The 26,552-nt window shown below is 38.0% G+C and overlaps 2 protein-coding genes across 2 annotated transcripts; both read right to left on the bottom strand.

Annotated features, from left to right (window-relative positions):
• Positions 1-214: 214 nt before the first annotated feature.
• Positions 215-15,162, bottom strand: LOC135482006 (probable ATP-dependent RNA helicase DDX10). Its single transcript, XM_064761815.1, has 19 exons — positions 15,029-15,162; positions 14,027-14,087; positions 13,747-13,877; positions 12,858-13,016; positions 11,886-12,006; positions 10,894-11,008; positions 9,978-10,074; positions 9,213-9,317; positions 8,878-9,040; positions 8,019-8,103; positions 7,091-7,192; positions 6,453-6,540; positions 5,268-5,356; positions 3,933-4,414; positions 3,031-3,167; positions 2,504-2,674; positions 1,562-1,633; positions 896-1,179; positions 215-642 (listed from the first exon to the last, which is right to left on the bottom strand). Exons 1-19 carry the CDS (start codon positions 15,074-15,076, stop codon positions 510-512), a joined length of 2,643 nt encoding a protein of 880 aa, XP_064617885.1. The 5' UTR covers positions 15,077-15,162; the 3' UTR covers positions 215-509.
• Positions 15,163-16,447: 1,285 nt separating this feature from the next.
• Positions 16,448-25,024, bottom strand: LOC135467193 (proteasomal ATPase-associated factor 1-like). The gene is made up of 9 exons (XM_064744961.1): positions 24,927-25,024; positions 24,528-24,623; positions 23,547-23,642; positions 21,516-21,666; positions 20,448-20,642; positions 19,556-19,647; positions 18,716-18,831; positions 18,117-18,199; positions 16,448-17,541 (listed from the first exon to the last, which is right to left on the bottom strand). The coding sequence occupies exons 2-9, from the start codon at positions 24,567-24,569 to the stop codon at positions 17,381-17,383; spliced, it is 936 nt and encodes a 311-aa protein (XP_064601031.1). The 5' UTR covers positions 24,570-24,623; positions 24,927-25,024; the 3' UTR covers positions 16,448-17,380.
• Positions 25,025-26,552: the final 1,528 nt, after the last annotated feature.

The raw sequence follows: 26,552 nt of genomic DNA, 5'->3' as shown, positions 1-26,552 counted from the left end.
TCTTGATTTCCTCAGAAAGATATAAATGATATTTTGATGTTTTTTTTCAAGTACCCCTCAAAAGTATTTTATGTAGGCCCTACCAGTACATATGGGTTTTAGGAAAGTGCACAATGAAAAGCATTCACTGATGTGAACTGATTTCTGGTGAATACAGCAACAGATTCCCATTGAAATATTAGCTGATGTAAGCTGTCTTCCAGTGAAGACTGTAACAATACTGAAATATCTCATGCAGTTTGATAAGGATCCTTTCACTGATATCAGTTGTCTTCTGGTGATGTCTGGGACAGTTTCACATTGAAAGACTGGTTCTTATGACAAAAGTGCATGACTTCATTTCTGTGGCTTGCTGTCATGAGTGTAACAGATTTGCTGATATCAATTGTCTGTTGTCATCGCTGAAACATTTTCAGTGATATCAGTTGTGTCCTGTTACTACTGTAACAGTTTCAATGATATCAGTTAAATATGTGACAAACATTTTCATTGATATCGGTCATCTCTTGTCATGACTGTAACAGTTTCAGAGCCAAAGCTTCTTCATCGCCTAATGACAGTCCAGATTTATCTAGCTTCTGCCAAGCCTTCTTAGATTTATTCCCCGATGGAGCCTCAAGCCTTCTTTTCTTTTGCTGTGGCCTGAAATAAAGAAGTCTGAATTATCCACAAATTACAGTGAGATCCACAAGTTTGAAAAACTGGAAGTAACTAATTGTCAAATGCAAGTCAGCATAAAAATATCAACCACTGCACTGTTACAGCAAAATATTGACTCACAGAGAAAATCCATGTTAAACATCATTATTCCTGTATTTTAACATCATTGGTGATGACATTTTATAACAACAAGTATAAAATGGTGGGGGTAAATAGCATAATCTGAACAACCTACCTTTCATCTTCATCACTTCCATCACTTCCACTTTCATCATCATCATTGCTTTCATCATCTCCACTCTCATCATCTCGATCACTGTCTTCATCTTCTTCATCATCACTCTGCTCATTCTCCTCTGGGCTCTCTACTTCCCCTGAAACCTCCACGTTTCTGTCCTCACCACCATAGTCATCATAATCCTCAGAATTGAAAGATCCATCTGAGTCATCATCCTGCTTCTGATTAAGACATACCTCCCCTTCTCCCTCCTCTTCGCCTTCATCGCTGTCTTGTCCACCCTAAACATTGAGAAATTTGTGTCACACTTAAGTTTGTATTGTCAAATACTCTTTTAACCAAAATCTCAAAAGTATTACATTATCTGCTATACCTGTTAAACATTGTAATAAAAGTGAGCTTTCAATGTGCATATTTACACCGCCACATTTGCATGATTTCAGATTTTTACAATTAGGCAAATCAAAAATTTATTATTTCTAAGCCATCATTTATAGTCTGACTGTGATTTAAAGTAGAATATTCACGCGGCTTTTCAACCTGAATAAAAAAATTAAATAAAACAAAGAAAAAAAAAAGGTCATCAAATTGTAAATGCCGCAAAACATGGTTGATAATCAATCCAATGTTCTAGCCTACTTAATATATAATTTAAAAGCATACCAGAACAACTTGCATGCCTTTCTTCTGAGCTTCCTTCTCCCTCCTCAGCTCCTTCTGCTTTAGGCGCTTTTCCTAAAAACATAATTAATTTGTGATATATTACAAGAGGCCAAAGCAAAGTAGTCTTCTGAAACCAATGTATATACTTTGGTAAAAACTGTCCTAATAATTGAATACTTAGTTACATAGTTACTGAAAACAAAAGAAAACAATTCCAGCTGCATCGATAAATCAGACATTTTTGTCTATACCAATGCTTCTAAAGGCAAACACATCAAATATGTAGTTTAAGACTTATTGTTAATATGATTCTTAAATATCCAAAACCTATTTTTGATTATGGTTCAGGGCCTGTATTTACCAAACTAAAATGTTTGGCTCTAGGAAATTTAAAATTTGTGTACTGATTCTTTACTGCAGAACAATGTACTAACTACAATCTGAGTTCCTTCCAATGACTCGCCTTTACAAAAGCTTCAGAGCTTGAGCCAGTTTAACTGGACAAATTGTGCCAGATACACATTTTTGACCGTAGCACTCAGGGTGATGTTGCTAGTACTCAGTCTTAAGCAGGCTTTAAACTAGCTGGGTTAAATGGTCAAGAGAACGCCCACATTTTTACAGCTTGTTTCTATTTAAGCCGTTTCAGATTTGATACATCTTAAATTTTGATCATGCGAACAGGGTAAAAGTCTTGTATGTCAACTTAAGTTTGGCATGTAAACATGCACCTTCACTTATTCACAAAGGTCTTAAAACAATACTTGGGTCGCCAACATTTACGATTCTCTGATAAGAAATTAATCAAACTTCACAAAAAAGTGGCTACATAAGATGGATGAATCAAAATCTAGCAAAATGTGTCCCTTGAAAAACGCTACACTTGAAATACAGGTTTTCTTTCCTGAAACTCTTAAGTCCATCTCTGACACATTATTTTACCCTGTGCATCTTCTTGACCCTCTCTCTGAAGATTTTCTTGTCCACTTGATCCTGGAGTTTCATCAGTTTCTTAGCTGCCTCAATATTAATGCCTCCCTCTGTCACCACCTCCTCTTCCATCTCCTTTATCTCTTTGGACACTAGACCACTCTTAAGGACATCTTGGACTGCCTAAAAACATTAATTGAAATAATTAGTCCTTCTCTTTTCCTCCAAATGTTATTTTTCATTTCCAGTTTCTCATAACCAACTGGTTGCAGTTCTACACAGCGCACCTCACATTTCCATGGCTGGAAATACAAGTGAACTTACCAGGAGCTAGATTCAGAATCATTAGTTTGTTACAGAGACCGTGGAGGAAGTACAGAACACTCTTGAAAAAAAACTACCATGTTTATGTTGCTTAATTTATAATGTAATAATTTAATATGTCATAATAATAACTGCAATAATTTTGGGAAGGACATTCCCAAAAATGCAAGACAAAACCAGACAACTTAAACACCTCTTTGTATTCTAAAACTTACTTCCCCTTCATCATCAAATACAATCTTTGAATTGACTTTCAGTTTCTTTTTCAGTATTTTCTTGGCAGCAGCAGCTTTGGTCAGGGGTTTCAAATTTGCTTTCTTCTTACTCAGCTTCTCTTCACCTTCACCATCCTAAAAAAAAGAATTAATTTCTACTTTTACATTATGTAAATGAGGATTTAGCAAACCATTACACTTTTCCACGTGGCTGGTGAACATCCTGTGAAAAAATCATGTATGAATGTGAAATAATCCATTTGTTAACAGCCTTCTGTGAAACAGCACCAAGTTGATAAGAAGCATTTCATTTAAAAGTTTGACTGATTTTCATTAACTTATCTATTTGATTGGTGTTTTACGCGGCTCTAAAAAATATTTCACTTATACAACAGCGGCCAGCATTATGGTGGGAAGAAATCCTGATGACCAGACTGACAGACCTTCCCATGTATGCCCAGAGAGGAAGCTGGCATAAGCTGGACTTGAACTCATAGTGACTGCATCAGTCAGAGGTTTCTGGGTCATTTTGCCACGCTGGCATGCTAACCCCCCTTGCCCATAGAGGCATCTCACTGTTGTTTAAGGAAGTGAATTTTTCACTTGTATGAAGGTGGCAAGTTTTATGGTTGGAAGAATAAACCACTGACCTTTGGTAAGATACTGGTGAACAAAAATTATACTGCAAGAATGGCCACCCATGTGCAATGGAGTGTAACAGCAACAGAATCCACAAATTTCCTGCTCAAGACAAAAATTCTTGACTTTTAATGTACAGACCCACACAGTAATTAACATTACTAACAACAAAAATTGTCAAAACTCAGCCATGTGCAATTGGTACAGTACAAACACTCTTGGTGTGCAGACCACCATGTATAAACAAATATTACTTACCTCATCATCATCATCATCTGATTCAGGCAGGGAAGTATTTTTCACTTGCAGAAAATCTTCATTATCATCCACATAAAAATTTAAACTAACATCATCCGTTTTCTTTGGCTTCAACTTTGCAACAGTATTTTTAGTCCTTTTTGTTTCGCTTTGTTCAGAATCATCAGATTGTGAACTTTCAGAGCTAGCATCAGATTCTAAGTCTTCAGAGCTAGCATCAGATTCTGATTCTGATTTCTTAGTCCTTGTATAATCAATGTCACGAACACGTCTTTTCGGAGTCTTCTTCACCTCACTTTCGTCGTCAGACTCATCATTTGATTCTGATTCAACAAGTTTGGTCTTTATTTTTGCCAGCAGTACATCACCACTGTCCTCTCCTGCACCACCAGATTTCTCCTTTTCTGCCTCTGCCTTCTTCAGTTCCAGGCGCTTCTGATCACGCTGAAGGAATCGCACTCTTGGAGGGATTGCCAGTCCAAGAGATCTGAAACCACATCAACAAACACACATGTTACCATGACAACAAAACTGAACTAATGAGCCCTCAATGGCGCATTTAAATTGCCAGCCTTAACAGACAATGGAATTAAACTATGACCCAACTATATTGTAAACTTTCAACCTTTTCAACCTGAAATTTATGCCTTACAACTATGATGAAAAAGATCCTATAATGATCCGTTTTCATCCCTAAATATGCCAGCTTCCTAAAACTGTGCAAAGCAATGGCGCCTACTGACCAACATAGAGATGCTGATCTCATCTGCCTACAAAGTGATTCAGTTCCTGGGCATGATGACTGGCATGGACAGAGAGCAAAATGGAAGGGAAGGTCAATTAAAAGCATAATGACAATAAATAAATAAATGATAGAGCAATGAAAAAGCAAAAAACTTTAAAAAGAACTGGAATTAATGAAATATTTATTTATTTGATTGGTATTTTACGCCATACTCAAGAATATTTCACTTATACGACGGCGGCCAGCATTATGGTGGGAGGAAACCTGGCAGAGCCCGGGGGAAACCCACGACCATCCGCAGGTTGCTGGAAGACCTTCCCACGTACGAATTAATGAAAAATGCACGTGCTGCAACAACAGCAATGGCTTATTTATTGATTTATTTGATCCATGTTTTACCCCATACTCAAGAATATTTCATTTGTTTTCAGCATTACCGTGGGAGGAAACCGGACAGAGCTTGGGGAAAACCTGCGACCATTTGCAGGTGTTACGAGCAATAACAAAAACACTCATACCCAATTTCTCTAATACCTTCCAAACTGAAAGCATTTAAAAGTCAAATGGCAAACAAAGTGCAAATTCTAATCTTTACCTTGAAAATGCCTCTGTATCTAGCTTGTGGACATCAAAAACTTTTTTGTTGTGCATCAGAAAGACTGATCGCAAATATGAAACAAAGGCCTGAAACGTAAAAGAATACTGAATAACTGAACATATATTTACAGTAAAGTTTCACTGCAGACTTTCTTTTCTGTGTTTCTGGTGTTTTACTGGGTTTTTTTGTTTGGTTTTTTTTTTTTAGGTGTGACATCCTTGTCACAATCTTATGTCAGCAAGGTGTACCCATGCAGTATAACAGCCAAACTGGTGTGGTGAACTTATACTCAAAGTAGCATGACAGAAACACTCTCCAGCTGAAGCACACTGACACTAAAATGACCACTATTTGTGCTGGTCTACTAGATGATTATACCAAGAATATAAGTAATATGCAAGTCATGTTTTAATAAGACTTTGAAATGATATGATCTGAACTAAGGTCACAAGAGGGATGCAATAACGAGTTCAGGATCTTTGAGTTACACCTGTGATGGCAGGTGACAACGCTATAAGGGTTAGTGTGGATGATCACAATCCACATGATTGCCTAAAGTGAAGTGCTTCTTCAAAAATGTGAACAGTGAAATGAAAAATGAAAAACCAATATACAACAAAAGGGGGCATAACTCTGTAAGACTTGAAGCACTGTAACTCATTTTCCGTACGCTTCTGCTCTGATGGTAGACACAAAAAGTTAACAAATTCTATGCCTTTAAATGAAGTGGTTTTGTAGAAATAATGTCAAACAGGGCAGACTGAGGCTATAACATACTTATTTATTTGACTGGAGTTTTAAGTTGTACTCAAGAGTATTTCACTTATACAACAGCGACAAGCATTATGGTGGAAGTAAATATAGCAGAGCTCGGGGAATCCCACCACATGTACCACAAGCAGGTTGCTGGCAGATCTTCCCATAACCATATCATAATACAACCCATTATTACCGGGGGAATTAATTATCTTTTTGATCTGCAGGCTACCATGGAAAAGTTGGCAGCTTCCTGACAGTGAATTAAATGAAGTAGTACTTTTGGTTGAAGTGGGCAGCCACTTACTCAATTCTTCACAAAAGTAGCTGGTAGCTGCCCTATAATAAACCCCCTGGTACCATAAAATATTAAACTACTTATGGATGTATAAAAACTGGTTTCCATCCACTATGCACAGTTCTCACCCGCTGAGCGCTGTCCTTCAGGGGCACATCCGAGGCACACAGAGACTCAAGTCTGTTCTGTACACTCCAGATCCGTTTAGGGTTAGGCCTGGGAACAATACAAAATGTCACGCCAACATTTATGTATTTACTTATTTAATTCATGTTCAATATCACATTCGCAAATGCCCCATGATTAAACCACCGTCCTTTGGCAAGTTACTGATGAACTTTCCTACATGTGACATACATATATGGTAAGACACAAATGGTAATCAATGAATGTTAGACTACACAAACAGCCAAACAAATCTCGTGACCACTTATTTTCACCAAGGCCCCATAAGTAGTGAGAGCGAAGAAATCCAAAATTCACTAAACTAGGCCAAGTTGGGCATTCTGAAGAGGAACTAAAACGCTGCACCAACTGAAGTACGATGCCAAAGACACCATGCATTCACCTCACCCAGCCACACTATACTCACACCAGACCAACTTCCTCTCAGTGCTGAGCACCAAGAGAGGCAGCAACAAGTATCATTATTATAATCTTTGGTATGACCCAACCCGGGTTTGATCTCACATCTCCCGACTCTCCTTTGCTGGATGCTCTCACCACTAGGCCACCAAAATGGTTTATATGTGTGCACTCAACTTACTTCATTTTCTGAATGGGTATTTTCTTGCTCTCCAACTGCCTGATCATCTCTTCTTCCTCAGAGGGCAGCAGTATGAGCAACGACTCACCATCTTTCTCATACCTGAAAAGCATGTTTTATTTCTACAGTATTAGTTTGGGCTGACAGAAGAGTGAACTAGTCAAGGGAAACAACTCCATACACAACAAACTTTTGTAACATCAGCATAATCCTGACAGGGAATGACAAGCTGTACAAAAGTTGTGTATATTGCAACGGTGACTTCACCAAAAATTGCAGTGAGGCTAGCTATGGGATAGGAAAGACAGTTATTTTTTCCTTTACAATCCTTTTGCATATACACATGTAGAAATGTAAAACTGTAAATACACAATTAGTTACAAGCTGGGATCAAAACTAGTAAAGGGTCTGATTACTCTAGGAGCTTTTTATTCAGCAAAACCGAGGGATATTTATTTTTTTGGTCCTCATGCTGGCTTCCTCTCGTGTCGGAGGTGGAAAGTTCTGCCAGTAACCTGCAGACGGTTGTGAGTTTTATCGGTCTCAGCCCAGGTTACTCCCACCAATAACGTTGATTTTCTGTGTATGTTGAAAAACACCAATGAAATAAAAAAATAAGTTTTCGGTCAGTCTGTATCTTTGTTTACCTTTGGTTTCCATGCAATAACGTTTCCGAATATTGTCCGATTTGGATAAATTTTTTTTACATGAGGGATTCATTTCATGGCCAAAAATAAGTCTGATCCATGCATAAGTTTTCTTTTATTTGGGGTGGGATATAAATAATTTAAATTAGCTTGTTTTTAATAACAATTTTTAGTACAAGGAAGTTTGGAACGTACATGGAGATTTTTGCCAGGTTTGCTCCAGCAAATTATACCCTTCTTTCGTTTGACTTTTGTTTGTATGGTATCTCCATTAAACTCACCTGGCTGTTCTACCAGCTCTGTGGATGTAGGTATTGGCATCTTCTGGGCAGTCCAGCTGAATCACCCAGTTCACCGCAGGGAAGTCTGTCACACATCAAGACAGAATGATAGAACGATGGAACAAATGAAGTAATGAATGAGTGATCATGTTCCACAATACATTGGTAACATTTCAGTCAGATTATGTGAAGATCATAGCCATAAGGTGTGGCAGCAACCTGCAAATGGTCATGAGTTTTCCCCAGGTCAGGTTTATAGGTGGTGGGATACGGAGCGCTCAGAGTAAACCACTGGACCGTCCCAAGTTACCCACCATCCTCCTCTTAAAGAACAGGGGTTCAAATCCCACAAAGGTCGCTCAGTGTCATAAGCCATAATAACAATCTTGTGAAGTGTCTGGTGCCTCTTTTTCTCACAAGTATGTTCAAATAACCACGTGAACATTATGATGGTGAAATGCCTTGCACTAACCTTTCAGTGCTGAATTCAAAGTAAGTAAAAACCTAAGTTGGTATTACTGAACCCGGGTTTGATTTCAGATCTCCCAACTTTGGAGGTGATGCTCTAGACATCAGCCATCAGAAGCCAGCAAGAGCATTTACATGAACAACCTAATTAAGACTTTAATTTACTTACTAGCATCATCTTGCATGTAAAGTTGATGTACAAATAAAACCAAAAATTTCAGTGTTTTCAAGAATATTTGTTTTTGTTTCAGACATATTCTAATCTTGAAATATACCATTATGCATGAAATCTCTTTCCGTACAAACACAAATTTTCATGCACACTTCTGAATTATCTCAGCATTCATGTGACAATGGTCCCTCCACACTGTCCCTGACAAATGGAGCTTACCGAGGCCTCTAGCAGCAATATCTGTAGCAAACAGCACGGCATGTTTCTTCCTGCAGAACTGGTCGTACATGGCCACCCTCTTCAGCTGATGCATGCCGCCATGAAGACAGAGAGTCGTCAAGCCAGTCCTCAGCTTCTTAAACACCTCATACACAAACTTTACCTGAAACAAAGCATTGAAAACAGTAAATATTATAACTTTCGTTAGTTCAGACAAGAGTTTGAAATAACCTAAAATTACAGCCCTCAACAACGCCTAGTGGTTAGCATGCTCGCACAGCATAATAGCGCATCCACAACAATTCAAAACGCCCAATCAGACACAGCACACATACCTGTTTACAACTCTGGAAGAAAACCAGGATTTTGGACTTCATGTGGTTCTTCACAAAAGACCACAAAATGTTTAACTTTTCATGAAGTTCACAAACGATGTAACTCTGAAACAAGAAGAAAATTCCATAAAAGTTAAATAGTCAAACAATTTCATAAATCTCTTTCTGTGGTCCAAACAAACATCTCAACAATGGGGAGTTCTTGTATTTTACAAGATGTGCAGTGTGACCTTAAAGAGTATTTGTGTCTTAACTTTGCACGTGGCTATTCTGATATTAATTTCATATCTCTGATACCAAAAGCCATGGTAAATTGACACAAATTCATTAGGAACAAGAACAATTTACAAACATACAGTCATGAAAAGAGAAAGGCTTTTAAGGTTATCTCTTACCTGTACCAGAATAACCAGAAAGGTTATCTCACCTGGTCCATAAACTGTGCAGGTGTATTGTATTCACCGGGTTCATGAATGGACACAAACATGGGCTAGTACACACTGGTTATCTCACCTGGTCTATAAACTGTACAGGTGTATTATATTCACAGAGTTCATGTATAGACACAAACATGGACTGGTACACACTGGTTATCTCACCTGTTCTAACTGTGCAGGTGTACTGTATTCAGACAATTCATGTACAGACACAAACATGGGCTAGTACACACAGGTTATCTCACCTGTTCTAACTGTGCAGGTGTACTGTATTCAGCCAATTCATGTACAGACACAAACATGGGCTGGTACACACTGGTTATCTCACCTGTTCTAACTGTGCAGGTGTACTGTATTCAGACAATTCATGTACAGACACAAACATGGGCTGGTGTAGACTGAGTCGAGCCAGATCCTTTACTGACCTGAAACCATTTGCAGGAGCATTTTTAGAAGAACTCTAGTCCCGACACCAATGTTTTCTGACAAAATCTATTGTCATCTTTTTAATATATGAAACTAATCTTAATAACAATTAAGTTTAAAGATGATGAAACTTAAAATTTAACCAGTCTCAGATAGAGCTGCAGAATGACTTCATCAAAACCAATGTTATCGAATTCAACCAACATTATCTCATTAAACATGATGCAAATAGAGAGGAAAAACTATTGGAACTGCATGAGTACTTTGGCATCAACTGAGTCTCGTGTAAATGGTAAGGTCGCACCCAACACAACCAGATGGAGATGAAATTCAAATGAAGTCGTTAATGTCATAAATTTCCTAATTGCTACATTTGGCAAAGAAAAATTTCCATGAATCCTGGTTTTTCAAAATGCCGTTAAAGTTAAACATAAAATTTTTTTGGAACTATATATTCTTGTCCAAACCATGTAGATGTAACGTCACATACCAGATTTTTATACATATATGTTGTTTCAAACATACAAGAAAAGGTGCCATAAAATGAAGAGTGTAGCTTGAAGGGCGATTTTGCCTCACACAACCCCATTCAACTCCCCCCCCTACCCCCCACCCCCAAAGTTGTTTTGACATTAGGCCACTTTATGTCCGAACTGACCCCTGGGACTGTAGTTTAAAGCAATTTTTACACCTCACGAAGAAAGCTGAGAAGCTTGGGTACTTTTATATGTCAGGTTACATCCTGAAGTCCATATTAAGAAATAAAACACAAGTGTTTCATGTTTCCTATAAAAAGTACAAAAGTAACAACTGCCTACTTGGTTTGTGTGGCAGAGAAGAGAAGGGTTTGTCTCTCTGGGGGCAGATTCTCTACCACAGCATTCATGGTCTGAGCAAAGCCAAGGTCCAAGATACGGTCAGCCTCATCTAACACTGCAAACAACAAATAAACCATGTCAAATACTGTCTTTGATCTTAGGGTCAAATATTAGAATATTTTGATAACACCTTGATAACACCAAACACCGTAATTACAGCACCTTAAACCTTAAAAAGCCCATTTACGAGGAATATTGCCTTATATATTCAACTTAAGTACTTAAAAGAATTTTGTATAATCACGTGAACTATAAAGTCTACAAAGATTTATATACAGATTTGACAACAGAAGTTCTTTCAGAATGTATTAAGTTCTTTATATTTTAAAATATTTCAGCCCAAACTGGATGACTAAAACGGTGCCCAAATTAAAAAGCTGTAGTTGGTCTCAGATCTAAAATTTCATTCCTGATTTCTTTCCATCTCAGATTTGTGTTTTTGACGTATGTTTTGAAGGTACAATTATATCCCAAAAGAAAAATGTAAGTTTCAGCACCAAAAGTAACATTTAAGGACTTTCATTTGCCTGTAGAATGTACTTTATCAGGCGATTTTCCAGGGCAAATACAATACTTTATGTTCTCTTTATGTTCATGGCAAAACTGACAATATACACATCAAATGGAATAAGCTACATTACAGCACTCAAATTCACTGTGTAATATTCTCTCTTAACTTTATCCTGAATTCCCTCTGAAGTACTTCAGAGGAAAAGTGACAGTGAGCAAAAAATATCAAATTTGAAAACAAATAAGAAAACAAATCCGAATTACATTATGCAATTTTCTCCATTCAAATGTTTTACATGTCTTTTTATACAGGAACAATATTTAATGCTGTGACAAAGGCCTGTCAAAATGAAATATCCTATCCATTTACTATTTATCCATTTAAGACTTTTTGTAAGTAGTACAAGAACATGTTTACTTACCCAGTATTTTGAGGGAATGTGCTGTGAATCCTACAGTTTCATCCATGTGTTGTAGAAGTCTCCCTGGTGTGCATACTACAATGTTAGTACGACTTATTCTCTCAGATTCTTCCCTCAAATGCTGAAAGAAACAAACCACACCACTGTTTTATTTATTTATTATTTGATTAGTGCTTGATGCCGAACTCTACAACGTTTCAACTATGCGGCAACAAACATTAAAGAGGGAGGAAAACAGATAGAGCCCGGAGACACCAACGACAATAAGCAAGTGCTTGTAAACTTCCTAGAACTCTTTTAAAGTGTATGTACACCAGCCTCAAGAGAAAGGAAATGACAGCTGAACTATGTTTGCATTTATACAATAAATGTAATATTAACAGGCATTCTGGAAGTATTGTTTTCATAATATATGTCCAATATCAACTTGAGCAGTCAGCATAATAGCTATGTCAAAGTCCACAATATCACAAAACGGACATAGCTTTGTAGACAATGGACAAAATGCCTGAAAACTTGAACCAGATCCGTAAGTTGTCTCTGTGAAGCCATATACGCCAGTTTCAATTCAGCAAAATAAACCATTATAAAAAAAGAAAAAGAAAAAAAGAGCAAAAATGACAAAAAAGTAAACCCATTGTCCCCTCGGCCACCAACAAGGGACTAATAATCAGACCCAATAGCATATCATAAACAGAAAAAAATAAAATTTTTACCAGGTTTTAGTTAAAATAAATCTTTTGTGACGATATGAAGTTATGATCTTTGTTTTAGTTTGGATGACAGAAGATACAAAGTTTAGGGCAAAACTTTTGGCTGAGCTTGGCATGTGGTGATTGGTTTAGTGGCCAAGAAAATATTTCATTGGCTTTTGTCTAACACTGAGCACAAAAAGACTGGCTAATAAAATAGCTTATGTGGAAGTACAACTACTGAAAGCTTTATAAAAATTTTTTGCTGTAAATCTATTACCTTGCCACCAATAACAAGTCCAGCGGAGAAGTCATGTTTCTTCCCAATCTTTCTCAACACCTCAAAGGTCTGGTAAGCCAGCTCTCTGGTAGGGGAGATAATCAGTGCTCCCAAACCATCCAAGGGTGACCATTTGTTTTGGTACAGTAGTTCCAAAATCTGTTCCAAAAGAAAAAAAAACACACATTTCAGTTTTCATACATTATAAAGTGTATAGCCCAAAATCATTACCTGAAATTGATATTTCTTCTTAATCCTGTGTTTACCACTAATAAAATGATGTCATCTAAACCTAAATTACCAACAATAAGGTCAGCAATATGGTGAAAGGAAAGCAACCATCCACAGGTTGCTGGTAGACCTTCCCAATACGTTAACAGTTTAACACATAACAAGGTATAGCCAGAGAGCATGCAGTAAATGGCCTAGAATTTCATCCATGACTTTTCCCTGATTCTGAGAGTTCTATTGATCTGAGAAATGTGTCGCTAGGTATGTTTTGAAGGCAGGACGATTTTCTCCTAGGAAAACGTTGAAGTTTCAGCATTACAAATAAAACTTTATGGTATTTTTTAGCCTCTAAAAGTGCACATTTTTATGCCAAATTTTATGCCATTTACCAGATTCTGTGAGGAGGTGGGAGTGGGTAAAAACACAATAGTGCAAAGTTATTACTTTGAATCCAGTATTTTTTTTTTTTTTTTTTTTTGGGAACAGTTCTGCCAGCGGGTGAGAAGAAGGTTTAGGGTTCTCATGAATGCTATGTTTTTAGACAGGGCTTTGTAAGATTTTCCCCTACCCTTAAACCGCACTGCACTCAAATGAAATACTCTACACTTCAGCAATGAAATAAAACGAGAATGCCATTAATTAAATTTAAGCAACTCACTGGTATCAGAAATGCCAAAGTCTTCCCAGAGCCTGTTTTTGCAGCTCCTAAGATGTCTTTTCCCTGAAGGGCAAGTCCTACAGTCTCTCTTTGGATCTCAGTAGGTTTCTCATAGTTATTCAGTTTTAGCCCTGGAAAAGAAATGCATAAAGTATTATGCACATATCCGTTTGCCACAGAACTAACAAGCGTGCGTAAAAATTAAAGGTTTTGCTGTAAAATCTTGACCAAGATATTTTGAGCTCTTTATTTATATTAAAACATATTTACCACAACATACCTTCTAGAGTCTTCTTAGACAAAGGAAAATCAGCAAATGTTGATATTTTGGCTGAGTCAATCTGAAAAATAAATGAGATTTTGTTCCATATACACACTACGACAAATGTAGAGTATGAGGAGTCCATTTTATACTGTGTTGACAACTTAATTTACCTATATCTCATACTAGTATCTTTTTACGCAAAAGACTGTACCTTGACATTTTATGAACACACATTTCAGCTCAAATACCTGTATGTAGGAAAGTGTACCACAATCTTATATAAATAAGAAAGCAGGCTCCTGATCAATGTCAGCCCCACCCAGAACTGTCTTATCCCAGATGAAATCTGACCTGTATATTTTTGTTTTGTAACTCCATCTCCTGCCAGCTAAGTAAAACTAAGAGAGATCTGACAAGTATGTATTGATGTCCTGCGCTTTTAATGACTGATGTAACGTTTAAAAGGGAGAATTCTCAAGTAGAATAGTGTTACATGTACCATTAGAAAACCATCAATGTTCAATCACATAAAGGCACCATTCGGTAATGGCAAACATACGAGCCACGTATTCATGACAATGCAACTTATTTCAAAACAAGTTCGCCGTCTGGCTTGTCTTTTCAGGATCATGACATGCCCCATCCAGGAACGACAACTTTTTCAAGAACAGTGGTGAATGCAAAATGGCCGCTGTTTCTGTGGTGACCATCTTGTCATTTCAGGGTTTGTGTGCCATTACCAAGTGGAATATATCTAGGATGTTGCATGTACGGGCAAGGGTGTACAGTTTACCAATGGCTGCTGATGTGGCTATGATACTCCACCAGCCCAGTATCAAGAGAGGAGTTGAACTCTTCAAATAGACACCTGGGTCTAAAGGGGTAAGTGCATTTAACGTAATTGTCATATGCACATAACGCGTTAACAGGTGGTTTGGGGTGAAAAGCGGTGTCACTAACGGCGTTCAGAAAGCGGGTAAGCTTTCAAGTTTTCCTCGCGTTTGTTATCCAACTTACATCTGTGTATTGCGCGGATAGAGATGCGATCTCTTCGTCTATTAACATCCATGTTCTCTTTTGCGTGCTGTAGAGCTCTTTACGCTTGAATTTTCCCTTCGTTCCTCTAAATTTATCCCTCCTTTGAATCTTGCCATCTTTAGATTTCGGCAGTTTGGAAAAATCCTTGCCGTATTTGTTCATTTTTGCCTAAAATCAACAAACCAAGCTGAACAGTTTGACAACACGTGTTTCTGTTGTACTGTGACTTTCGTACCTCTGCAACACTTTCCTGAAGAGGGTTCTTACAAGGGAGGCAACTCCTACAACCATCGCGTGTCATTCCTTTTCCTCAGAACTGACTATATTATGCGTAGCTTCAAACAAGTATTTAAATTAATCATAAGACTATTTCACAAGGCTCCTCTGACATGAACCCTTGGAAAGCTATATCACACCACACCAGCTGATACATCAGTAAATGAACTATTTGTGGCATGCATGATTTATTTCATTCGCCTAGCGGTACAATACACTTCTGTATCTTTGGTACCGGTACCTTACGTCTTCCCAACAACATTGAAGATTGTTGACGGCTTGTCTTTACACGATTCCATCATAATTTCGTACTTTATATACTTTCTTAGTTTTTTGGGCGGGGTCGGGGTGGGGTGGGGGGGAGTGGGGGGTGGGGGTGGTTTAACGTGGATTTGTGAACTGGCTCAGCAATAGTGACATGCAATGCCCATATTGGTTGATAGCTGGTATAAGATTGTCTGTTTTAAAGCCACTCAATAAATTTACACTTGTATGCTGGTGGCCATTCTTATAGATGCAGGAAACCTGAGTGCCAGGCCACTTTGGCATATTACTGTTAATTAAACTTCTGATGTGCCTTATCTGTGATATGCAATGGTAATCAAAATCCCATCAGCACATCTGGTATATAGTGGACAACCTACTGGGTGGAAGGACCTCTGTTGCCTGGTTGTTCTCATGCTAGTACAGTGGAGTTACCCAGGAGCCTCTCACCAATGTGGTCAATGTGAGTTCAAGTCCAGCTCATGCTGGCTTCCTCTGCAGCCTTAAGTGGGAAGGTCTGCCAGCAACCTGCGGACTGACGTGAGTTTTCCCCCAGACTCTGCCGGGTTTCCTTCCACCATAATGTTGACAATCCTCATACATGTGAAGTATTCTTGAGTACGCCGTAAAACACGAATCAAATAAATAAATCAATATATGGCAGAGGACACTTTATGTGCTCATCAACAAACATCAACGTTAACAAACGTCACATGCTCCACCACAATTTGTCATCAAGATTTATAGTTTCAAGGTTTGAACCCGCACCTTGTGTGACCTAGTTAAACACTGTCCACTCCCCACCACTTTACATGCACATGTCACAAAAGAAAGCAAGACAAAATGATGAAATAATGGCAAATACTTTAATAATAAATGAAAATAATGGAACACACAACTGGCAACTTCCTAAAGAACCCATGCATTTACGAACTGTTAGCATCATGGATCTACTGTTGTAAACAAAAATAATGCACATTACTGCTACATTTTATGTCTTCAACTCCAGTATACCATTTCAGACCTTAGCTTTTCCTCTACGTTCCTCAATCTCACTTTCGGAACTCATAAATGTACATTTTCAGATGTACATAGGCAAATGATAATGTTTGAACTTTCATCAGCAATGATCTTTTCCCTTCCATAACGTTTTCAAATAATAAATGAAATAACATTCTAATTCTGACATGAATAAAGTGTATATTTGTTCAAGCTCTCAGAAAAAATATGTCAAAAATTGGTCTGCCACAAAATTCACCATCTGGCCCAGATATTTTCTTAATTGAGGCAATAATAGATTAAGAGAAGGGTAAATCTATCCAATGTTAATGTATTACATTACAACAATCACATTCCTCTCGAGCAATGGTAACAAACGACAATTTTAAACTTCGTGAAACACAAATAGGTATAAATGACAGATAAGATTTACATCCGGTTGATGTAAACCCATCTCTATAAATGCAGGTGTAGATCGCATGTACAAATTTTACATTTCATCACAATTAAATGATGATCTTGCCCCTTATTTCAAGCCGTAAATATATACTACTCAGACTGCCACTTAGCTAATGTACATATTTCTGGCTCAGAAAATATATCAGATATCAGTCTGCCACAAATTGCTCTTTCTATAGTCAAGTGATTTTCTTAAATGCCACAATTAAGATTTTAAAAAGGGTACATCTATCCAATGTACTATAACACTCACATTCCTCTTCCAACCATGGTAACGAAAGATGATTAAAAAAAAAAGCGAAACAAAAACAGTTAAGGAGAATGATAGGATTATCAAGTCATATCGAGTCGATATTTGCGTATCAGTCCATCTCTACAAGCAGTGTAGATTGTCTGAGCATCGTTTACAACTTTGTACACCGGATCACAGTCTGGTCCCGTCAACTCCAGGTCTGTCTTGAACTCTTCTGTCACTCGAAAACACGACCCGTCACCTGAGAAAAGAATTCAATTCTTTATATGCATGATTGTTGTTTAACACCAGATAGAATATAAACACATGTTTGTATACAGCCATCAGCTTTGTGAGTGGAGGAAACTGACGTGCCCTGGGAAAACCCTGAACTTTGGCAGCACACTGATAAACTCTTGTACATGTGACGTAGAGATCTGTACAACATCTTGGTGGATGACAACTGACCTCCATATCTGAAGCCCTGTGACACAATCACTGGAATGGATGGGTCTCATGCCCGATGTCTTCTGTATGAAGCGCAGAATGCACTAATACAGATAGAGCTAGGATCTGGTGGGGGCCTTAGCTTTATACCTAGAGGAATGTGTCAGGCTGGCCAGGAGAGTGGTATCTCCAGACCTGGCCTGTTTCCTTCACTTCTTCTGTATGACAGAAGTGAAAAATCCTTTTAGTGTGACGTAAACCATAAGTAAAATAGGCACAATAAAACTACTAATAAATATCCAGCAGAGATTAATATAGTCACAGTTCATTCTTTCTGTTGTGATGAATTTTGAGGAAAGAAAAAAGAATAAGTTCAGCTATAAATCTTACCGCTGCTTGCAAAGAACCCTTGTTTAAACGGCAACAATGACAAAATACTTGATCTTTGTTCTTTCCACTCTTTTAAGGGAACTCTGGAATACATGAAAAAAAAAAACATGAAACATCTACTGAATTTCATGGAAATTTCAAGCTCTTGTATTAGATTTATTTATTTATTTCATTGGTGTTTTACGCCGTACTCAAGAAAATTTCACTCGGAAATCAGGCACAGCCTGGAGGAAACCCACAATCATCCACAGGTTGCTGGAAGACCTTCCCATGTACGGCCAGAGAGGAAGCCAGCATGAGCTGGACTTGAACTCACAGCGACCGCATTGGTGAGAGACTCCTGGGTCATTATGCTGCGCTAGCGCGCTAACCAACTGAGCCACAGAGGCCCCCTCTTGTATTAGAAGATCTGCCTCTAATATAGGTTTAGAACAAATCAAGACTTCCTTGTTTTCTCATCTAGATAGTACCCTATTGGTGGATCTTCAAATGACTTTACATGTTTCACCAAAAGTTCTAAGACTGCCCTTACAAGGATACCATAAACAACTGGAAATGACCAAACTGTTTCAACTGTCTATTGTGTTATCCGACTTAACCTGTAGTTTCGTAGGTCGATGACAGTCACATGACCATCCTCTGTACCGCAGACAGCAGATTCAGGGGAAATAAATGTGCAGGAATTGACAGCAGAGTGACAGTCCAGCTCAAAGATCTGTAACACAAACACAACCATAATAAACATTATCAGTAGAGCAAGAACTGGTCATTTCTGGGGCTGAGTTTTCAAAGCTACCTGTAGTTTTGACTTGGATCAAATTTTGAAACACCATTTATGATTATCTTTGGTTCAAACTGTGACAACTTAACAGGACATTTACAGTTTGTCCACAATTTTAATTTGTAGGATTGAAAGTTGCTTTCTAGAATCTACCATCTGGAACATTTCATCAATCCACATGTTTTTCTCAAAAGTTCATTCCAAGGAAACGCACATGCGGCCATTTTAATCGGCTCTTTACACAGAAATATTCTGACACAAATGCTATTTCATGGGTACACATAAACCATGTCCAACTGATTTGTTTTCATTTGACAATCTAACTACATGGACATTCTGTTGACTGTGTATGGTTGAGCAGCACATCGGCTGCTGGCAATGAAATGGATTACGATATTATGGGCTTTTCAAGACCTGGTTCTGTTTCTTAAATGCTCTTGTTAAATATAATTTAAAGCTTCTCAAACTTTAGTAATAGAAACTGATCATAAATCTTCCACATTTCTCATCACCCATGTTAAGCATAAATTCAATGGAACACCATACTTCTGTTCATGTCTCTATTAGCTAAATTCTTGAATATGGTATAAAACACCAATCAGATAAATCAATAAATAAATAAAAAAGTCTTTCTTTATGGTTTATTTGGCATGCTAACCTTTTCTCTGCTCTGTAGTCCATAGGCCTGAAGTGTTTTGTTCTCACAAGCCAGCAACAACATCTTTCCACCTGTCAAAACTTCACGGTCACCTGAAATACATACATCATACAAATGAAAAGCTATTAACAGCTGTGTTTAACATGTTCAACTTCTTCACAATGATTCAGACTCATAAATGAAAACATGTAAACCAGCTGAAGTGGAAATTGTTAACTTTCAAAATATTCATTTTTCCATTTGCTGAATCAGCTGTTTTCACATACATGTTATGTAGAGGACACTGAATATGTACAGTCAAGTTTGCACATCATAGACACTGTTCAAAGAAGAGAGGTGGTACCCATGGGACACTAGATGTTAAGCTAACTTCCACCAGGAAAATTTTAATGGTATTCAAACTTTATTTATTTATTTATTTACTTCATTGGTGTTTTACACCGTACTCAAGAATATTTCACTTATACAACGACGGGGGTGGAAACCGGGCAGATCCCGCGGGATACCCACGACCATCCACAGGTTGCTGAAGACCTTCTCACGTACCGCCGGAGAGGAAGCCAGCATGAGCTGGACTTAAACTCACACTGACCACATTGGTGAGAGACTCCTGGGTCATCATGCTGTGCTAGCGCGCTAACCAACTGATCCACAGAAGGGCCCTATTCAAACTTTACAATGCAATGATCTATTTATTATTTGTATATCAACAGTTCTGTTTTAATGGTGTGAACCAAAGGGTTGAATAAATTGGCAGTTTTCCTCACCATGTAAAAACAGACCTATAATAACAAAAAGTGATATAGTAGGCATACACAGTGTGAAATATAGAAATCCTGATGTTTGAGCTTTTACAGAAATAATAGGTACTAATAATAACAGAGAAACCCACTGATGGTTGACGGTGAGGTCCCCAGGTTGATCCCACTGGCAGTGGCTCCCAGGGCACAAGCATTCAGTATTCCTCCACACTCAGCAAATGTAACCAAACATGTGGACTGTCCACAGTCCCATAACTTAGCGGTCCCATCTCGGGAACAAGATACAATATTGCGACCTCGGTCAACAATGGCTGTGTCTTGAATACCTATGTTTCCAAGATAAATTTGTATAATTCATTTATTATTATTGGTGTTTTACATAGTACTCAAGAAAATTGCACTTGTACAATCGTAATCAGAATTATGGTGGGAGGAAACCGGTCAGAGCGCGGGGGAAAACCACAACCATCCACAGGTTGCTGGCAGACCTCCAATATAAATTAGAGTAAGTAAGTAAAATGAGTTTCAATAAACCATGATAGTAATTCCAATATTGCCAAAAACGAGTCACTCAATTGTGAAAGGCTAGTCACAAGTTTATAAGTTGTTGATTTTAATAGATTGTTCATACTCAAATCATATGCCACGTTATTCAATTTGTCAAAATAGAAGAACAGCGGTACTCATAAATCATGCAATACTATCTGTCAGATGAAAAACTTAAACTTAATCATGCAATACTATCTGTAATTCAGATGAAAGAGGATGAACAACTGTAGTGGAGTTAACGGGTGGCTGTTTCGAGTAGAGCGTCAAAATGCATCATAAGTAGGATAAGAAAAAAACAGAATAAATGGCCATTAATGCATAGGCTAAAAAATTACAGACTTGGGCAACACTCCACGATTCAGCTCAGGCCTAATTATTTTATGTGCATTTTGAGGTTTTTGACTTGAAATCCCGAACCAACAGAAACTTTCAGATGTCACGAAGACTTACATAACATGCACAAAATTTGCTTAACTGTGTGTTCCTGCCAATTGTTACAATGCTTTAATATAGCCACATGGATTTATCAGTCCTGAAGGTAAGAAATCTTGGCCTTGTCCACCAGAAACAGCTGTCTAGCTAACTGTTTATTTCCATATCTCTCACCACGTGCAAGTAATAAAGGGAGATAACTGTGTTGCCGGACTCACCCCCTTTGTGCCCCCTAAGGGTGGCAGCACATTGCCCAGTCTCTGCTGACCAGATCTTAAGCTGCATGTCAGCCCCTCCGCTCAGAATCACTACCCCAGAGGGGAAGAAACGACAGGTGTACACATCTCCTATGTGACCAGTCAACAACCTCTGAACAGAAAAGACATGCATACTTGTTAAAGACAAGTTTAAACATACCCTGCAGGACCAATCAGCAACCTCTGAACAGATATGCATACTAAATGACAGGTGTAGACATCTCATACGTGACCAATCAGCAGCCTCTGAACAGACAGACATGCATACTCATAAAGGACAGGTGTACACATCTCATACGTGACCAATCAGCAGCCTCTGAACAGACAGACAAGCATACTCATTAAGGACAGGTGTACACAGCTCATACGTGACCAATCAGCAACCTCTGAACAGACAGACAAGCATACTCATAAAGGACAGGTGTACACAGCTCATACGTGACCAATCAGCAACCTCTGAACAGACAGACAAGCATACTCATTAAGGTCAGGTGTACACATCTCATACGTGACCAATCAGCAGCCTCTGAACAGACAGACATGCATACTTATTACTGACAGGTGTACACATCTCATTCGTGACCAATCAGCAGTCTCTGAACAGACAGACAAGCATACTCATAAAGGACAGGTGTACACATCTCATACGTGACCAATCAGCAACCTCTGAACAGACAGACAAGCATACTCATTAAGGACAGGTGTACACAGCTCATACGTGACCAATCAGCAACCTCTGAACAGACAGACAAGCATACTCATTAAGGACAAGTGTACACATCTCCTACGTGACTGAACAGACATGTGTACTCATAAAGGACAGGTGTACACATCTCATACGTGACCAATCAGCAACCTCTGAACAGACAGACATGCATACTCATTAAGGACAGGTGTACACATCTCATATGTGACCAATCAGCAACCTCTGAACAGACAGACAAGCATACGCATTAAGGACAGGTGTACACATCTCATATGTGACCAATCAGCAACCTCTGAACAGACAGACAAGCATACTCATGAAGGACAGGTGTAAACATATCCTATGTGACCAGTCAACAACATCTGAAGTGACAGACATGTTGATATTAAATTTATTTATTTGATTGGTGTTTACGCCGTACTCAAGAATATTTCATTTATACCACGGCAGCCAGCATTACGGTGGGTGGAAATCGGGCAGAGCCCAGGGGAAACCCACAACCATTCGCAGGCTGCTGGCAGACCTTCACATGTACGGCCGGAGAGGAAGCCAGCATGACCTGGACTTGAACTCACAGCGACCGCATTGGTGAGAGACTTCTGGGTCATTACAATGCGCTAGTGCGCTAACCAAATGAGCCACAGAGGCACCCGTTGATAATAAAAATGTATTACATATGTGTGCTTTATTCTGTCACATATGTCATTTTTCCCTGCTGCCCTGGGGACACCAGCAATACACAGAAAACCAACAGGGGTAATTACCAACCAGTTGTAAGTGAAGAAATTAAAAAAAACACATTAGAAACCATAAATGTGCTACAAAACCAGCAGCGTGACAAGGCAACTAGAAATGAATTAAAAGATCCGGATTACTCAGCGGAGATACAAGAAAATTAGAAATTATCTGGGATATCTCATATAATCCAAGAAATTATAAAGCCACTACAAAAGGCAGTAGAGCAGAAATGAATGAATGAATGAATAATTAATATGGCTTAATGACACACTGGTATTAAATATTTAAACTGCATCACGTTAATGTCAGGTAAAATTGTTAACTAATCTGGACTTATATATATTTTACCTTACTTACATGATAAAGTTATAAGTACATCAAGATATAAACATTTTATTTGATGATGATCAGGACATATGAACTTCTTCCTACGTTGGATCCATTTTGCAGATTAAACCTTGTAGGGAGTGGATAGCAGGGAATGTTTTTGTAGGTGAAAGATTACAATTACTAATCTTGACCTTTGAACTGGGTTTAAGAACACCTACGCGGATGTCCCCTGAGCTAGTCTCCCAGACTTTCAGGTGACCTTCCATGTCAGAAGATACAGCCAGTCCTCCATCCGTCACATCCAAACTGTTCACCTGAATTTCACAAACATTTCCAGTACAGTAAACCTGACGAACTGTGTTTTCCCTGAACTGCTAAATGTCAAAAAACACTAGTTTTTGAGTATAGGAATGTAGATTTTCAGACATCCAAGTTTGTATACTATGAAAAATAAGACTATGAAAGATAAGACTATAACACTGTTCTACTGGACAATGTACAGGGTGTCCCAGAAGCCGTGCACCATGCTGATGTTCACTTTTTTTCTCTGTTTCAGATTTAATACTGATTTTGATTTTTTTTTCTCTCTTTCGGAGTTAATTATGGCTAATAAACTAACAGTACAAGAAAGAGTTGAATTGGTTTTTATGTTTGGAAGAGATGGGGCAACACACCACTCTGTAGGTCAAGCATTCAACCTTAACCTGGATGGTGCGCGACTTCTGGGACACCCTGTATATTATTTCCTGACATTGCGGCGACAACCCATCGCCTTCAACAGAGTAAGGTGTTAAACAAAAAGAATCCCTATTTATATTCAAGTTACATACAAAACCAAACTGAACAAACCAGTATGTACAAGTTTCATGGTGAACACAGTTCACGTTCACGGTTGACGTATACAATGGGTCTATACAATTTTAAACAATGAGACAACTGGAGCTGGTATACAGTGACAAAATATGAATATAATACAGTTTTAAACCAGTACACTTCAGTAAACATCAGAAAATACTGTACACTGTCCACATATGAATATATTGACCACTACTCTTGCTACGCCCTCCAAAATAAAAATACATCTTTGTAATTCTTCTCTGAATCTAAAATATGTTTGCAGCAATTTTTTGGCAACATTTTCTCCAGCATATATCAGGACATTTTGGACAGTTAGAGAAGTTTCCTTTGTTACTCTTTACCTTTTTCTTGTGCACTGTGGAATATCTGACTTGGGGGGCCATAAATTTGCGAGTTATCACATTGTTATCCCACCTGTATGACAATGTTATGGTTCTCTGAAAACAATAAACGCCAAATTAAAAAGAAGCTGCGGGAACATGTAATAAAAGAAGATAAAAAAACATGAATTACCAGCATCAATCTTCTAGTCTGAAAAAGGTTCTTCGTGACAATTATTTCATGATTTAATTATTTGTGATTTAATTATTAGTTGTCAGTAATCAATGTTAAGATTCCTGGAGTTAACTTCATTATCAAAGCCTATATCTTGTGTCTAGTTTAGCTGTGGTTTTATTTTGGCGTTAAGCACTGTTAGATATCAGAAACAAAACTCCAAACATGACACATAAGAAACTCACCCTGGTCACATGTTTCACATGCAGACTGTCAGTTCCATTAACGTAGGGGATTCCCCCAGAGGACACCGCCTCTGTGCGCAGATCCTCATATGTGTTCGGTTTCCCTGGTGATGAGAAAAATGGATTATTGGCTGATTGTCACACTTTCAATCCATCTGTCTGAGAGATCAGTTCATCATATACATAAGTGCAATGCCAAAAAATATCGCAAGAAAGAAAGAAAGAATACTTCATTAAAATGAGTCTTTTATTTTGTGACATCTTGATTAAAGTAACTGAGAGACAACAGATTATATGTGTATGGCAAGAAATCTAAAAGGTTTAAGAACGGAATACAAAAACGTTTAGATAATAAATGAATGATTATGGAAAACACCACATCAGTAATATCTCAGCGATGTTTAGATAATTAATAAAACAATGACACCGGCAAATAAAAGATGAAATATAAAGATGAGTCATAATGAAAACTCGTCTGTTTGATAGGGGTTTAACTTCACTTTCAACATTGTTTCGGTCACATCACGAGTCTCCTTGCAGTAATACTGACATATTTATAGTGTTCCCTCACTGCAATGTCATGTTGAATTAAGACAACACACAGGAGTGTGTTACTCATTCCTAGCAATTACACCCGCCTAAATCTAAACATCTAAACATATCTAAACATTAAAATTCTTTCTACACTAAATACTTCAGATAAGACATAGGCCCATGTACCTGGGGATGCAAATGTAACCCAAGCCTTTCCATCATGTTCTCTGAAAGTAAAAACGGTATTATAATTAGATTGGATTATGGTTTTATATATGAACTCTGGCAGATAATTATTATTGGTAAGTATGATATACTGAACACTCTTCGGGAAAATAATAAGAAGCTCCATTAACATGATAGTAAAAAAAAATTGGGCAACATCTATAGTCCAAACTAAAAGTCTGATAAATCACATCATGCAGTCGCACTATGTCACTTAAGTGATTTTAATTCTGTTCTTGATTTGTTGATCTTAATTCCTTTTTGTCCCCTTAGATTTGTTAAAAGAGTTTCTGGGAAAGGCTATGGAGAACTGTGAGACTCTTCAGCTGACCAGTGTTTTCCTGTATGAGGGACCTCATACTTTCCCACCATACAGGAAATGGTTCTCCTTAGGTCATGCTGTCTTAGAGGCATAGTTGTCATTTCAGGGATCGTTAATTACCAAATTCCTGACTTAGTGTATTGTGTACTAAAATTAATGGTACATAAAATGTTAGGGTTGATATTTCAAAGAATACAGGATGCATTGACCTGAAGTTTTACGTGCATATAAAGCAGAATGACACATGGGGGATGTTCCATTGCTGCTGCTCTGTATTAATATTAATTTGATTCCTGCTTGAATAGATAATTTATTTAAGTTCTACAGCCTCAGTACTTCATCTGCTTAAAACTGCCATACCCGCATACTACATGATGGCTCGGTTTTAGTTCTACACCTACGGAAATCGTTTGGATTTATATTATTTTTCTTCCTTCTTTTTGAAAGATGTACGAGCTGTAACAAGAAAAGTTTTTATTGGATGCAGTTGAAATTTCGTGATTTTAGGAACAAGGTTACAAGGCAAATTTTGGCTGTTCTGGGTT

The sequence above is a fragment of the Liolophura sinensis genome, chromosome 1 (assembly GCF_032854445.1).
Source record: "Liolophura sinensis isolate JHLJ2023 chromosome 1, CUHK_Ljap_v2, whole genome shotgun sequence".
Taxonomy (NCBI): domain Eukaryota; kingdom Metazoa; phylum Mollusca; class Polyplacophora; order Chitonida; family Chitonidae; genus Liolophura; species Liolophura sinensis.
The sequence above is the reverse complement of the archived record's forward strand: the minus strand, read 5'-3'. Positions and strand labels throughout refer to the sequence as shown.